The sequence below is a fragment of the Thunnus albacares genome, chromosome 3 (assembly GCF_914725855.1).
Source record: "Thunnus albacares chromosome 3, fThuAlb1.1, whole genome shotgun sequence".
NCBI classification, from domain to species: domain Eukaryota; kingdom Metazoa; phylum Chordata; class Actinopteri; order Scombriformes; family Scombridae; genus Thunnus; species Thunnus albacares.
Genome location: NC_058108.1, coordinates 4,606,933 through 4,623,986, shown reverse-complemented (window position 1 = coordinate 4,623,986; position 17,054 = coordinate 4,606,933). Strand labels below are relative to the sequence as shown.

Genomic DNA, 17,054 nt, shown 5'->3' with positions numbered 1-17,054 from the left:
CTGACTTCCCACACCAGCCGTTTGGCCCTCCTCCTCCTCCTCACACCCTTGTAACCTTAGCCTCCACTATGGTGACTTGAGCTGTCAACAGATGGCCGATCCCACACTGTGTGTTAACTGAGTCAAAGTTTGGAAAATAAACCGGGTGTCCCCTCTCTGCTCCTCTCCTCACCTTCATTTCCTCCATCAGCTTCTCCGAACCTATTTTACTTGGTGGAGTCAGGGATGTTTTGAAAGCATCAATAATTATAATAAAACCACATAAAGGGTTTCATAGGTTTGATAACACTGGCAACTTCATTGGAAATTATGGTCAGTTGTTGTAAGCTACTGTGTTCAATTAACCCTCACTAAATAATTTGGCATAAACCAAGCTAAGTTGACTCTAAAATAGTTTTGGTAGATCATGGCCTATGAAATATTTGTGTACTCATATTTACTCTACAGTGAGGTTTCCAGGAAGTTAGTGATATATATATTGCAACACTAGGAAAAAAAACCAAATAAAAACGAAATAAAAATTGACATCCGAATTTTATTTATTTCAAACGTAATGCAGTTCAGATATAGAAACACATAAGAAATTATTATTGTGGATTTATTTTTTTTGTTTTTTCTTTTTTGTTTGACTTTTCTCTCCTGGACTCAGGGTTAGGGTTTCACTTTTGACGGTATTTACTATTTTATATTCTGTGGCAAAAATTGTAACCTTGATTCAATCCAGATTTCAGATCATGTCAGATTTAGTGACAATTTAGAGTCTCCAATTAACCTAGGTTGTATGTCTTTGGACTGTGGGAGGAAACCAGAGCACCTGGGGAAAACCCACGCAGACATGGGGAGAACATACAAACTCCACACAGAAAAGACCACGGCCATCTTGTGCTGTGAGGCCACAGTGCTACCCACTGAACCACCATGCTGCCCATATAAAGAGCTACAAAGGCTTTATAGCAAAGACAAGTTCTTAGTTGTTTTTGCTATAAAGCCTTTATAGCGAGCCTCAGTCCTCCACGGCGCTCCCGCAGCAGCATGAGAGAAACGTCCTCTTCCACCAGGAGCAGAAACGCTTGAAGCCGTTCCTCTTCTTCTTCTTCTTCAGCTCGCTGTCATCCGTTCTATCCAGGTGATTGTTGGCATATAGAATGGTGGCAGGAGCCGTAGCAGCAGTAGCCGGAGCAAGAGTGGGGGCGGGGGCGGGGGCGGGAGCCAGAGCGGGGGCGGGAGTGGTAGCAGGAGCAGGAGCAGGAGCCAGAGCCGGAGCCAGAGCGGGGGCGGGGGCGGTAGCGGTAGCGGTAGCGGGATCCGGAGCCGGAGCAGGAGCCATAGCTGGAGCCAGAGCCATAGCCAGAGCGGGGGCGGGAGCGGTAGCGGGATCCGGAGCCGGAGCAGGAGCAGGAGCAGGAGCAGGAGTAGGAGCAGGAGCAGGAGCAGGAGCAGGAGCAGGAGCCTTAACTGGAGCCAGAGTCGGAGCCAGAGCGGGGGCGGGGGCGGGGGCGGGGGCGGTAGCGGGATCCGGAGCCGGAGCCGGAGCCGGAGCCGGAGCCGGAGCAGGAGCAGGAGCAGGAGCAGGAGCAGGAGCAGAAGCAGAAGCAGGAGCCTTAACTGGAGCCAGAGTCGGAGCCAGAGCGGGGGCGGGGGCGGTAGCGGGATCCAGAGCCGGAGCAGGAGCAGGAGCAGGAGCAGGAGCACGAGCTGGCTGAACCATAAGGATGCCTGATGGTGCTATGCGGCGTATAGCACTCCAGAAATCCTCCTCTACGTTGTTGGGTCCAGGTTCAGCCTGTACCAGCTCCACCGGTGGAAGCCTGAATGCTGGAGGTAGAGGCTGAACCATGATCACACCTGATGGCACTGTGCGACGAACGTTGCTCCAGAATCCATCTTCATCTTCCTTGTTCAGGCTGGGTTCATCCACCCCATTGGTTCCGGGTTCCTGGTTCATACCGGGTTCATCCACCTCATTGGTTCTGGGTTCCTGGTTCATACTGGGCTCGTATACCTCACTGGTTCCAGGCTCAGCTTCCTGGTTCAAGTTGGGTGTGTCTAACGGGCCGGGTTCGTTTGCTGCGGTCTCCAGAGTTCTTTTGCTACAAGAGAAACTTACACTGTTATGTTTATGGACAACAAACAGAAATCCCATGTGTATGCAAATATGTAAATCAACACAAACACATAACACACATATATACACACATATGCCCATACTTGTTGCGGTAGGTCGTTGTAATAAATGGATGGGTGAGGACTTCGCTGGGGGTAATCCTCTCCCTCCCATCCCACTGGAGCATCGCCTTTAACAAGTTGACGCAGTCCCTCGATCTCCTGACTTTCTTCAGACACGTCTAGTTTAGGAAATAATTGAAAAATTTAACCTAATATTTGAGTCATCTTCCTAAATTATGAAAAGACAATCAATGATGTCACTTTTCAGCAGCTAGTGCCTATTTAATGACCTACCTTCATTATTCCATCCAGCGACCGGAACGAGTAGGACCTGTCATCAGTCCCACACCATCTCGAGAATTTCTAAAAGAAGGTTAAAGTATTTAAGATACATGTATTTCTCAATAAATTCAACTGATGAACTGAAGGAAAATATTGGAAGGTACTATTTTTATATGTTAAGGATAAAATATTTGAAAAGTCATATAAGGGGTTTTGTACCGTGAGCCTCCATCCTTGGGAATCTGACCGGAAGTATTCCCTTGACTTCCTCCCTTCCTTGATCATGCGATCTGACGGCGGACCCAGGATGTCAACGATGTACCGTAGCTGGAAACAAAACACAATATCACATCAACTTTCTTTTTTTTTGAGACTCTGGTACAGTTGAAATAATAATGATAAACTAGCTGGTTTATAAGGATGCAAACTGACGATGGCTCCTTAAGAAAGATTACAGCACTACTTAATCTGTTAGCAATGAAAAGCAAAAAGTCCAGTCCAGTTATAGTAAATTAGTTACCGTCTCATGGTCACTCCTTCCCGGGAACAGCGTCGAGCCCACAACCATTTCTGCCATCACACAGCCGAGCGACCACATGTCAATGGCCTCAGAAAATGGCATACCTAACATAATCTCTGGAGCTCTGAATGTGGAATAAAAGCATAAAAAAAAATTAGGAACATTGTCATATTTTAACGATTAAAGCACAATGTAGCACATAATGTAATAACAGCATTAATACAAAGTTATCACAGCAGATAATCACCCAACAGCTCATACAGGTATGGACAGGTAACACACACATGCACATACAGAGCTAGACCTCACCTGTAGAAACCGCCATGGTCGATCATGCTCCTCTTGGCTTTGTGGCTGGGAATAGCCATGTCAAAACCAATCAGCTTCACCCGGATTGGTTTGACACGATCCACCAGCATGATGTTATTGATGTGAACATCGGTGTGGATCATTCCGATGTTCTTTAAGGCATCAAATGCTACGGCCATCTGCAAATAATAAATGACAAGATGTGAGCCTATTAAAAGTGGAGACAAATCCAATAAAAAACAACATAACTACAATGGAGGATTGACCACAGACTGAGTGTTCACTTTTGTTGTCCAGCTAATGGCGTACCTGTTGGATAATTCTTCTGACGTCTTGGAGACGCATGGCCGTCTTCGTTTCTGCGAGGAACCCCCCCAGGGTGATGTCTAAGTGCTCGAAGACAAGACATCGGTCCCCCGAAAATCCATCGTAGAACTTGACAATATTGCATTTGTCAAGCTTTTTTTCCATTAAGATTTTTAGAGTGCATGCCTGGAGACACAAAACAAGTTTGGTATTGTTAGTCAAACTCATACAAAAATGTAAATGACACATTGATCTTGTAGCAATTAAACAACTGCAGCTCATTAAGAATGCTGTTACCAGAGTTTTACTAAGACTAAATATCTCCTCTGGAAAAATCTGTAAAAATCAAAATCAACTAGAGTCCTACCTCATTGTCCAGAGCCCACCACTTTTCTTTGATGGCAACGATCTCTGCAGTTCCTCTGTGGACACATTTGAACACGTGTCCAAAGCTGCCCTCTCCGACTATCTTCAAGATTTTGTACTTCTTGAAGTGGGTTTCGCTGTAACTCGATGAACTTGGTGTCTCCATGGCAAAAAGCTGAAATTGATATGGAGGGAAAGTAAAAGAACAGATTAATTTAATTCCCTGTAAAGAAATCATTTTGTAAATTAATGAATTACATGTTTGTTTGAGGTCTCATCAGCTACGCACCAGTTGCTTTGTTGTGTCTGAATAACTTATTTTGATACAATTTTTGTATTTTTTTTTTTGTATAACATAGACAATATTTATGATAATGTCTATCTGGTGGATCCTCATATTACTTAATCCTTTTTTACAGAGCAACCTTGTGTCAAATTCTAGTTTGATCATTTTCTTGTTTTATCATTCTATTTCAGTTGTGCTTAAATTGTTTGTATTCCTAATTAGCTATGCATTTAATCAAATTACCACAAACCAAGTTGGGGCAAGGTGGTTATCCTGTATGGTAGCACTAGTTGACATTTGAGGGTCTGGCCAAAACATAATTATCAGTGATTCCTAACCTACCAGGGACTTGACAATATCAAGTTGGTAAATGTGACAAATTATGAGACATTTTAAATGTTATATCTGAACTTCATCTGGAATAACATAATAAGAAAAAGCAGGTGATTACTTTTAGAGACTTCATATTGCACATTAACCCCCCTTTCCCCCTCCACTTCTGGTTGTAAGTCATAGCTGGATCTCAAACAAATTGCTACATTAAAAAGAAAGAAGAAGTGACTTACTCGTAATCCTGTTTGACTTTATGGTTCTCTTCCTTGGATTTAATGATAATGTAGTTAACTCAGAGAGCACGATTCCTTGTATGTACTTCTCTGTATGTACTTGGCAATACAACTGGTTCAGAATAAATGATTCCACATACAGACCTTCTACCTACATGCTCTTGTGTGACATCAGATCTAGAACTCCTTTATGTCATAAGAATATGTGATGTATCATAGGATTCTGACTGATGACATCATTTTATATTACTGGTGGCTGGTGACTCAAAAAATTGGGGAGGAGAGGAGGAAAATCAACATGCAATCTTACAACAAATCGCATCAGACTACATCACTGTCCCCCACCCGATGAATTTGGAGGGGTGGGGGGCAATTTTATATGTCAATAAAACAATTTGCTTTCAAAAACAAAAAATCCCTGAGTAGTGAAAAGGCTGCTTCTTTAAATACATTTAGCATATACATATTATTTCTAAACAAAAAAGCGCTCATTTTAGCCATGGAGTGGTTCAGAATGTGTCATTTTACCAATTCCAAATGAATGAGTGAGTCCAGACATTATATGATCTCTGCTGCATTCTTGTTAAGGAGATAAAAAACACAAAAAAGCCACACAGATGCATTTAACCATCAGAGATGAAATTAGCGACCAAAGAGAGAGAGAAGCTGTATCTGACTCACGTTATCTGATGTCTTCTTCTTTCTATCATGGACATGAAGTATTCATGTCATAACGTCCATTTGTAGCTGTTGGTCATCTTGTTTGTTAGTTAACAGAACTTTATGGCTGCTGCTTAACCAGTCTGATATCATTAGCAACAATGACAAACAAGCTAACTCTCCTGGTTGTTTCTCCGGTTGCTTCGCTCTCCAGCCTCCCCAGCGGCGTCCTGCTGCTGCTACGCCGCACAGTCTAAATCATTTCTCCCGTTAGCTTAACAACAGTCCTTAACAGTCCTTCCATGGATGTATAAAGACTCCTTCAGGCTGTTACAACAAGCTAACTGTTGCATTCGCTAACGCAACGAGCTATCTACTGCTGCTACTCTGCCTTACAGTGGAGAGAAGTGAAGATAAAATCTGGAAACTATCATTGGACCAACTCGATGTCAATAATGTATTCTGGTTGTTGATTGGTAAGGGAGGACAGCCTCCCCTGGAGCGTCATTTTACGTGTCTTGGCCAATCATAGATTAGCATGAAAAAAAATGAAGTACATTACATTGATGTAAGAGATCCCGCCCTGAGGAGGACAGCAGGAGCTCGTCCTCCTCTGCCCCCCACTGCTCCCCCCCCACCACTTCACACACACTGCTCTTTCTCCTCCTGCCCTGCAAGTGTCGCTGTTGAAGCATTTTAACCAGAATGTCAATAATGGATATTTTCCAAGGAAGAGAGAAAATAATTTTACATATAATACAGAGATTTGGTAATGGTTTATCTCAACCAAATATTCTTTTTTATATTTTGATCTTCCTCTTGCCTCTCAAAAAATAGAGGAGGAGCAACCTCCTCTGCCTGTATGGACCAGCCTCCACTGTTATATATTAATTCATTTGCATCCGTAGTCCCCCACAATCAAAACATACAACACTACAACAACAAACAGTACGAAGCAAAAAAACAAAAAACAAGCCAAAAAACAAAACAAAAACAAACAAAAAAAAACACACAGAACACAATATACAAAATACAAAACTACACACAACAGCACATCACATACACCCACAATGTCAATTAAAAATTAATAATGTAAACTAAACTCAGTGTTCACACAGCTGATTCGTCTTTAGTAGATTTTTCAATTTGGCCTTGAATGTATTGATAGAACTACAGGTCTTCATATCATCAGGTAGGACGTTCCACTGAGCTGTGGCTTTCACAGAGAAAGCTGACTGCCCAAATGCAGTGTGACAAAATGGTACAATCTTGTATAGAGGATATCCTGGAGGATCTAACAGAACATACTGAGCGAGTGTACACAAAGTCACATAGTGAAGGATGGGCCAAACCACTTAAAATTTTATAAACTAAGCACAAATTTGAGAAATTGCTCAGTGAATTGTATTTCTCCAGTACCCTACAGTGATGGAAATGTATTGGCTCTTTGTCCAGAGTTTTTAGAGTTTGTTTGTCTGTAGCCTATAAGGATTCAAGAGGTCTTATGGCTGTTTCTCCAGCCTGCCCCCAACATGTGATGCAATAAGACATATGGGAAAGGATCATAGCATGCATAAATATCTTGGCTGCGTCCATAGAGAGACAGTTTCTCATATGTCTAAAATTTGCTAAGTTGTACTTTATGGTTTTAATTGTTTTTTTTAAACATGTTTCTTAAAGTTCAAATTTGGATCTAGTGTCACACCAAGATATTTAAAATCAGAAACTATGTAAATTTTTTCACCTTTGTTGAAAATATCAGCATTGGGAGGTTGTAACATAGTTTTAGAGAAAAACATACATTTTGTCTTGTTTACATTTAGACTCAGACATGATTGATCAAGCCAATGTGTGATCCTTTCCAATGCAATTGTTGGCTACATAATATGCACAGTGACACATTTATATAAAAACAAAATACACTGAAGCATTTATTATTTATACTCCCACAGAAGTGCTAAAAGCACAGTGAGGTTGGGCTGGGGCTGCAGTGCGTCAGTGCAGAAACAATGCTATGATCCTTGTACAGTGACCACATATGGCTAAGATGCCCAAGTGATTATGTAAATGAAGTCATTTTCAATTACTGATCACAACACCACAAATCTCACACCACCAGGTACAGCTGGTTTAGAGGAAAACACATTTTGGGGTGGATGTGGCTCAGGAGGTAGAGGGTGTTATCTACTAATCAGAAGGTTTGTCCACATGTTGAAGTGTCCTTGGACAAGATACTGAACCCCAAATGCTGCCTGTGATTGTGCCAGCACCTTGCATGGTAGCTTGCAGTCACCGATGTGTGAGTGTGCCTGTGAATATGAGTGTGGATGGGTGAATGAGCAGCAGAAACATTGTAAAGTGCTTTGGATGAAATATATTTGCAGCCATTTATGTTTTCATGTTTAGTGTGTATCTGTGGATCTGATCTAGTGTGGATCTGAGTCACCATCTTTCAATCCATCGATGTTTCCATGTGACTGGTAATGAATTACGGCAGCATATTGCTTGCATCATAACAATAAAATAAATAAATAAATGAATAAATTATTAAGAATAAATACGTAATTACATCACCAAATGTGACTAGTTGAGTTTAAAGTTTCACTGAGAATGAAAGACGTGTTCACAAAATAGAATCCTGTATTTGTTGCAGACAGAAACATCGTAAACCAGACTTGCAACCTGAAATGAATTTAACCTTTCTGGGGCAGCATCACCTGCAGATGTGGTTCTTTTGAAATGACTTGGGGTATGTTTTCTGTGCAAGAGAGCAAGAAGCACAGCAGACACTTTTGTAATACAGATAATTGCAGAGCTTGCACCACCACCGTATGGTTATGATACTGGTTTACTGCATGATTTATCTGGGAAGGAAAAATAAAAACAAGATAGAGAAATTGAGGAAATGAGATGTTTTATGAAGAGCTGCAGACAACCAGCACAAAGAGCCAAACAGCTCATTAGTTAAATTTGTATGTACCTTTATTCTAACACTACACTAACTAGGCGGCAGTTGTGCTTTTTAACTTAATCACAGATTTCCTCTTGAGGATTGCCAAAGCCATGGAAACTTTTTTACCAATAAGCAGATCCAAGTTCAGTGCTGGCCACTATTTTAGGCACATTTTATCATCTGAGGAAAAGATCTGCACTCTGGGGCTTAACAGTCAAAAATCTAATGGAAACTTGGTACGAGGATCTGTTTATATAAGCTGCTAAGCACAGGAACAAAGACGGGGCAAGGGAATGGTCCTTATGTCCTTTTGAACACTATTACGGAAATGATTCAGAGAGTTGGAAATACCTCTCCTATGAGCTGCTTATGTTTTTCTGTTAATCTGCTAATATGTTGTTTGTCTTTTACAGGCAAACAGGGCTTGATTTATAGAAAGCACAGTTTCAATAAGGTTAAGTTTTTTCTTCTAAAAGTGGCACTGCATGTCTTTTATAAGCATGCCAGCTACTAAATCCTAAATCTTCTAATAGATATACAGAATCTGCTGCAAAACCCTGTCACTCATAAAAAGAACACACACATTTTTGTGGAGTAACGGCTGCAGACAATCAATAAAACGTGTGTGTGTGTATGCGTGTGTGTGTGTGTGTGTGTGGACATTCAAGTCCACACAAGAAGTTTTATGCCTTGACTCTCATAAATATGATGATACACAGTATTCCCCTGTAGGGAGTTCAGTGACACACACACACACACAACCAGATCTATTTGAGGCACACACACACAAGCCTCAAATAGATCTGGTTGTGTGTGTGTGTGTGTGTGTGTGTGTGTGTGTGAGGCCATTTCATATTTGATATTATATTTATAAAAAACATTATGTAATCTAAACTGTTAGTAGGTTTCAGGCTATTAAGCCCTCTTCAAGGTCAAACAAGGACAAACATTTTATATAAATGACATAGAATTACAAAACATCACGATATGATTTGGATAATTAAACCTGGTTAAACAATGTTAAACCTGAGGGCTGCTATTCTTCAACCTCTAACAATTGCAACAAAGTACAAAGAATTTGGATGAATGAAATGGCCTCACAACAACTATCTAATTCCAGTCCCAACTGTTTATTTTACACACAGCTTCTAGTGGTAACTATTCTCAGTAGCACTAGCTGATGTAGTTGTAATGTTATACAAGAATGAATAATCACTTCAAAAGCAGATTATTTTAACCTACATTATCTTAAATCAAGGACTATTTTGCCCCTCAAGACTTAAAAGGGCCATTTTAGTACTAGACCTTACTGTGAAACCACCCCTTAGAGTAAACTTGCGCCTCTCATTTACCCTGTATGAGAAAATGAGAGAATAATCATAATAATGAAAGCATTATGTCATAATTATGAGAGTAATGCATCCTTGTATTTAAAAATAATTACACCCAAAGTCTGACTAAAACTTAAACTAAAGCAAAGTAGAACATGAACATGTGATTGTCTGTGAGGAAAAGCTCCGCTCTGTTTGTCTCTCTCTGTGTGTGTGTGTGTGTGTGTGGCATACAGTGGGAGTAGCTCTGGGAATTCATGCATGCTGCATAAACAGTGTAGTATTAAGTTTCATTTGCACAGCTTTTACTGCCTGTCGCTGGATAGAAAGATACACAGAGATACTGAGATATACTGATACTGACTCCTGAGCAGACTAAGAGGCACACAAACACATGTGAAAGCAGACATATTTAAAATACACAAACGTCGAACACACACACACCTGACCACCTCTTTAGGCATCTTTAATCTCAGCCGTCCTCCTGAGCTTTTCTTCTGTTCATTGTTTTTCTTTTCTTACTCATTGTCCATTGAGGGCACCTCTCCACCATCTGCTCTTCTATTCAGCAGGGTCGTCTGCCCCAGGACTGGCACTGAAGGACAGAGTGTGTGTGTGTGTGTGTGTGTGTGTGTGTGTGTCAGTGGACAATGACCCATCTGGACAACCCCCCACACACACTTCAAACACAACTCACTGAGACCTTACACCGCGACCAGGCCATCGGCATCTTTCAAGACGGATGTTAGGTGCATGGAGGGGTGAGAGACGGTGGGTTGGAATTTATGTGTGTGTGTGTTTGAGACTATGTTAAGTGTATATGTGTCTCTATATGAGCCTTGTCTGCTCACATCAGTAAATCTAGCCATCATTTTTCCATACACAAGAGGATCAGGTCCTTAAAAGTGCAGCACAGATGAGCAACTGATCAATATAAACGGTCCAAGACTAAGACTGTTCACATCTGTTCATCTCCCCAAAGTAATTCTAGCCTTTACTCTCATTGATTTCTAGAAGAAATCAATGGGAGCTAAACTTTCTAAAAATGGGGGTTGGCACAGATTAACATTGGAGATGATGATGCCAAGGCAGCTTTCCAATCATCAGTGATCTGCCACGGCCAGCATGCCAATCTAACATCATCACCCCAGTCAAGACAATAGGTTATACCTTACATCAGCTCAGGTCCTACTCACAATCATGTTGCACATGCATGTACATACATTCAGGTTATTATTCTATTATTCATGTATTCTTTAATGAGAGTGCATGGGACACCTTTAAAGCCCCTAATAGCCTGTTATCATAGTCTTTAAGTGTTGAGGCTGCAGTCTCCATCGATAATAAGTCTAAGAAGTCCTTCAGTCACATATGTTTATTATAGCAGTCTGGCTGACAGATTTTCCAGTTTATAAATATTGTCCTCTTTACAAAGGGAAGGGCTTGGGCAGCAATATGTCATGTGGTTCTTGCGTGTATATTTTCCACTCTATTTCCCAATATGCATACAACAGGACATAGAGGAATATGAACATTCATTATCACCTGTAAAACATCAATTACCTCAGTCCAGAATCTCTCTACCATTGGACAGGAAGTGCTTGAGTGTACCAATCCTACCACATCCGTGTCAGCACAATTCAGAAGCATTTGGGTCCATTTTTCTGACTTATGTGTTTTTAATGTAATGTATGTGTTTGACCTTCATTTGGATAATTTTATATTTCACACAGTTGGACATAGATGTTGAATGCTTCAATATTGAGTCCCATTGATTCGCAGTGATGGATGAACCAATTTCTCATTCCCATTGTAATTTGGTGGGTATAGTGCTGCCAGGGAAGGAATAACTTATATATAGCTGAGACAGTTCATCACCCAGCAGCAGCATCCCTCAGTTTGCCATCAAGGACACTTTTAGATCCCAGTATGATTCCCTTGCATGTTCATTTTTTAAAGACAGATCTCAGCTATAAGTGTTGTAGAAATGCAGAATCATTCAGACTGCATTTTCAGCTCATGGAATGGTATAATATCTCCATCTTTTATAATCTGTCCAATCTGAGTGATATTTTGGTGTTTGCCAAGTGCTCTTTACCAGTATTATACCACCTGCAGTTAACAGTGGATTATTCCATACTGGAAAAAGTTGGTAGAGACACACTATAAATAAACAATCATTCGTGTATTGCCATTGCAATTTCACAAGAAAAATCAATACGCATTATATTATAATTAGCATTATATTTGGGGTGGTACAATAATGACGTCATAGAGATTAATTCATTGCATTCAAATACGACCCTTTCCTCAAGCCACCTCCAACTACCTACCGCATATTGGTTCTTATCTCTGCATGCCCATAACAGTTGGAATCTTGCATTGTATGCTAAATAGTCAAGATGAACATCAGGAACACCCAGACCACCCTTGTTTCTGGGCATGGCAAACTTTTTACGTTTTATTCTAGGCTTCTTGTCCTGCCATAGGAAACTTGAAAATAATTTGTCAGTTTCCTTAAACCATTGCTGGGGAAACTTAAATGGTATGGCTGATATAAGGAAGGAGAGTCTGGGCAGAAAGTTCATCTTCATCACCTCTGCTCTGTCACACAGCGATATAGGCAGGACTGCTCCTTATATCCTCTCTAATTACTTTTAAAATGCTGGGGCCATTTGAATTGTACATCTGATATTTATTGCGAGGTACGTCATACCTTGAGGTTTCCAGACAAAGGGTGCAGAGCCTGCTTTCATCCTGCTTTGAAATCGGAGGAATTATAGCAGATCACATAGTCATTGAGATTGATTGTGTAGAGATAATATCATTGTGGTGAGAAATGGAGCCAATATGTCCTAGAAGCTTTTATAAAACACTGTGTGTAACCATCATCACCTGGTGTTTTCCTAGTTGATAGAACTTTAATTGCAGACTTCCAAGAACACACGAAAAAGGTTAGATTTATTTGTTTGTTTCTGTTCACATATCATGGTCCCATTACAATCATATATCACCAGGATAGAATGTTTATTTTCCATTTGTTTTAGTTGGAGTGCTAGCATTTTTCCAGCCTTGTCTCCAGATTTGAAATCTGTCTTGTGTAGTTTAAACAGAGCAAATATGTCTCCTCATGTAAGATTGCTTGGAAGTCGGATCTTATCAGTAATCGTGATTTCCCGAGTATAAGGTTTTTTTTGCATCGAGCGTGTGTTGTGTTCCTAAAATCTTAAGTTCAGTCATTAGATTTCTTTTTTTGTCAAGTATTTTCTTCTTTTTGAAGTGGAATAGCTTATTATCCACCCTCTACATGTGGCTTACAAAGCTTCCCATACTATTTGGACAGATGGGCCTGAGTTTTGATTATTGGCAATAAATTCAGACATTTTCTTTCTTGTTTTGGAGATAAATTCCTCATCTTTCAAAAGAGTTATTGAATCTCCATTGATTAGTCTTATGTTGATTGACTAGAGGAGAGAAAATAACTAACAGAGATGCATGGTCAGATATAATAATACTATGAATCTGAGAATCTAACACATTCTCCATTAAAGCTTTTGATATGAGTAGATAGTCTATTTGTGAAGATGAATTATGAACCTTGAAATAAAAGGTATATTTGCGGGTGTGGGGATTAGATAGGCGCCAAATATCAGTCGGTGAATGGTGTACAGTTAGGTCACTGACCATATTAAAGTCTCCTCCCATCAGACTGGGATCTCCAGCAAACTTTTATAAAAGTACATTCAGGGTTGATAAAAATACAACTTGTCCAGAGTTGGGTGCATAAATTTAAACAAGGGTGTATTTTTTTATTTTTGTAAAAACCTGAAACTATTATATATCTCCCAACATTGTCAGCTATTTGTTCTATTAATCTGAAAGAAATTCTCTTTGCATTCAGGATGCTGACACCCGTAGCTGCTTCACTGCTTGGGGCTGAGAATGCTTGTCCAACATATCTCTGCTTTAATTAAGGCATTTCAGCCTCGTTAAGTTGTGCCTCTTGTAGCATTGCCACATCACATGCTTATGATTTCGAATGTGAGATGATCTTATAGCGTTTGACTTCACTCAAAACCCCATTTATGTTCCTAGATATCAGTTTTATTGTGTTAGGACCTATATGTATTCAAACCAAATATATTTGTTAGTGTAGAGATGCCACAAGGCAAATACACACTGAACAAAAAAGAGACCGATACCATATCTGTGTCGTGTCTGTGAGCAAACATGAATGGGGTGCAGTTATACGCAATATTCAGGGAGGTGGGTCATTCAGCTCTGAGCTTGTAGAGGTGTTGTGAGTAGCATTTTTCATGGACCACCCATTTAGTTACACTGGTAGTTTAACTCATTTCAATCAATCTGGTGCTTCTGGTGCTTAAACATTATTAAACCAAACCAGCCCACCGAGAAGAAACAAACAAACAATTTAATATTAATCACACCATTTTATTCACATACTGAAACTGCCGTCACATGACTGTTCCTTTTCATTAAACTTAAATTGTCCAGAAGTGTTCGGAGGCCTATCGCTAACAAAAATCAATAACTCACATCAGTCTGCCAGTGTGCTTCTGGAGTGCTTCGAAGTTGCATATATAGAATATTTGGAAGGTGTTTTTTCAGTTCTTTTTTTTTTTCAATTGTGTTTCCATCAATAGTAACAATGAGCCTCTCTGAGTGTAGAATGCCATAGTGGTAATCTGTGCCACAGAGTTTTTTCCTGACATCTGCATATTCCACTTGTTTTCATTGTTGCTCCACTGGTAAGTCTTGGTGGATGTAAAATTTCTCTCTCTCTCTTCTTACTTGCCACTCTTAAGATGCTTTGCTGGTCGTCCCATCATAGCAGTGGAATGAGATAGGGTCGCAGTGGCTCTGGAGGGGTTGGGGCAGGTACGGAGGCTGCAATGTTGTCTCTCCACCTCTGGTATCGGGTCAATGGGACATACAGGACATACTGTAGAATCTCCACCTCTCCACTTGTCTCCAGCAGGCCTTTCTCCAAGCCCATCAGCACTAAATTATTTATTTTACTGTGGGATTCCAAAAGCATCATCTTGGTTTTCAAGTAATCCACGTCTTTGGTAAATTCTTTAGTAAGTTTCTATCAGTGCTGCACTGGTCCTCCAGTTCCCGTATTTGTGTCTGAGCGTTGCTCATCCTATTCAAGACAGACAGGTGTCTTTTTCTGTCCTTTCATAGAGTCATTAAGTTCGCCTAATCTAGACTCAAATGGGTTTTTAATACTATTGATCTGGGTCAAAAGCTGTTGCTGTGTCTTTTTTCATCTTGTCTCCTGATGGGTTGTTTCACCAGACATCCATGCAACAATATACCTTGCTAGCATATTTAAAAGCAGTTTATGGTGTTTATAGTGTTTGTTTATTACATTAGAAGCAGTATTTTAGAGCATTTAAAGTCTGTAGTTGCGAGAGGCACTAATATGCCATTCCTCTCTTGTCATGTGATCCATCCAGAATCAGAATTTGTTAACATTTAACTCTAAGAAATGGAAAATGCAACTTTATACAAAGACTAAGCAGCCACATCATACTATTCAAAAACATTTTAATAAAGAAAAAAAAAAACCCAAATTGACTGTATTTTATTTGAACACAAATGCCATACAAATATTTTGCTCTCAAATAATTCAAGGAGTTTCTTTTTACATTGTAGACTCGTCAGCTACTTTTTCAAAGCTTCTTAAGGATAAAGTGCATATTTCTGTTGAAAGTACAAAGAGATTAATAACACACTATCATACTTTTATCTGCCTTATTAGCGTGGGAATTTTGACTGGTATGTCAGCTTAAAGATATGAAATGTTAAACCTTCAAAGGATGATAAATTGGCTCACTGAATAAATACTGATCTCTTAGTGAGCTGATGACATATTTGACAAAGTGACAAACTGCTAAACTCATGCCATGCATTATCATATGACAGCTGTTTATTTGATTTAGAGATACGCATGCAAATACTTTAGATATGTGTCCTCTGGGGAAGACGTAACATCATATCTATGTTGTCCACAAGACCGGCCGCTGTTACGCACCTTCCCCGGGGAATTAGAGGATTGTTTTTATTCAGCAAAGGGATCAAGAAGAAACCTTTGACCAACCTGTGCCACTGTTTCAGAGGAGAGTCATGTCATGTGGACTTTGATCTGTCATGCCACATTTAGTGTTAGGATTTATAACTTTCTTCCATCTGGGAACCATCTTACAGAGACTTCAGCGGGACGGGTAAAGCTTGCTTCTTTTTGTCCCTCCGTCTGGAGAGAAGAAGGAGGAGGAGGAGATGGAGGAGGAGAGGGAAAGTTCTGTCATGTTTTGACAGACGGGCCATAAATTGGTGATACTGAAAGGAGAGGACTCATAATACCAGTTAATGGGTCTCTAGTAAAAAGCAGAGAGGCCAGAAATGGTTTGAGTAATGGCTAATTTTCAGCCTCAAAATTAAACTTGACTCAATGCCGAACATGAAAATGTTTATGATGTGATTGAGATTAACTGTAAGATTAAAAGGGGGATGTTTATACCGAAGCATATTACTTTCAAGAGTCAAAAGTCTTTATATTTATTACTGAAACCTTGTTTTAAGGTTCAAGACCTCTTAGCTATAATGGAACCAGTTTCATCACATTATTCTTTATTTCTTCTGTCTAAATATACAAGGCCTCCGTTCAAAACATTTGTTGATTTATGGATTGGTTAATTCAGTGACATTGTATTGTATTATGTCTGTATTACATACAGTTAATCACAAAAGAGCCCATCATTAAACAGCACATCCCATGAGAAGCACTGCTTGCTTGAAATGTGAAGAAATCTGCAAAATTCAGACAGAAATTCAGCAACATGTTTGTTTATTCCTCACTCCTCAAGAACTGGACATTTTGTGTGGTCTAATTTCACTCTCATGCAGCTCGCACATGTACCTATCCAAACGTTCAAAATTGTTTTCAGTTGATCATGTATTACAGATGTTGTAGCGGAGAAAATGTGAAGTTTCACGTAACCTTTCCCTCGAACATCTTTTGTCCAGTGACTAACTTTACAGCCACTTCTTACACTAGCTTTCTCAAGAAATCAGTGTGCATGGGGTACTAGTCAAAGCAATAGTTGTTATTCAAAGAATGTCAAAAGTGTTTTCTTGCCTTTCCAAAACTAAGAAGAGACGAGAGCAAAAGTGCAAGAAATGGATTAGACACTGTTTGTCATGTTTGTTCAGTCTTTCTTCCCAGAGGGATTTCATCTCTTTTCTCATTCTTTACTCTAAATGGAAACTTCTCAAATACATC

The 17,054-nt window shown here is 39.9% G+C and overlaps 1 protein-coding gene across 2 annotated transcripts; it reads right to left on the bottom strand.

Moving 5' to 3' along the window:
* Positions 1–515: 515 nt before the first annotated feature.
* Positions 516–5,514, bottom strand: LOC122979860 (homeodomain-interacting protein kinase 4-like). Of its 2 annotated transcripts, none has more exons than XM_044347637.1 (9): positions 5,483–5,514; positions 3,951–4,124; positions 3,587–3,769; positions 3,278–3,456; positions 2,969–3,092; positions 2,668–2,775; positions 2,461–2,529; positions 2,209–2,345; positions 516–2,090 (listed from the first exon to the last, which is right to left on the bottom strand). In XM_044347637.1, the coding sequence occupies exons 2-9, from the start codon at positions 4,113–4,115 to the stop codon at positions 1,004–1,006; spliced, it is 2,052 nt and encodes a 683-aa protein (XP_044203572.1). In that variant the 5' UTR covers positions 4,116–4,124; positions 5,483–5,514; the 3' UTR covers positions 516–1,003. The 2 variants fall into 2 exon arrangements, with proteins under 2 accessions (XP_044203572.1, XP_044203571.1); XM_044347636.1 differs by lacking the exon at positions 5,483–5,514 and adding an exon at positions 4,802–5,229.
* Positions 5,515–17,054: the final 11,540 nt, after the last annotated feature.

Bases quoted from the DNA above. Each gene is read 5' to 3' on its own strand.
- LOC122979860 (XM_044347637.1), bottom strand. From the start codon at position 4,115: ATGGAGACACCAAGTTCATCGAGTTACAGCGAAACCCACTTCAAGAAG. The intron at 3,457-3,586 runs GTACGCCATTAG...TATTATTTGCAG, and splicing joins TCAGAAGAATTATCCAACAG to ATGGCCGTAGCATTTGATGC. The intron at 2,091-2,208 runs GTATGGGCATAT...TTTCTCTTGTAG, and splicing joins ACAACGACCTACCGCAACAA to CAAAAGAACTCTGGAGACCG.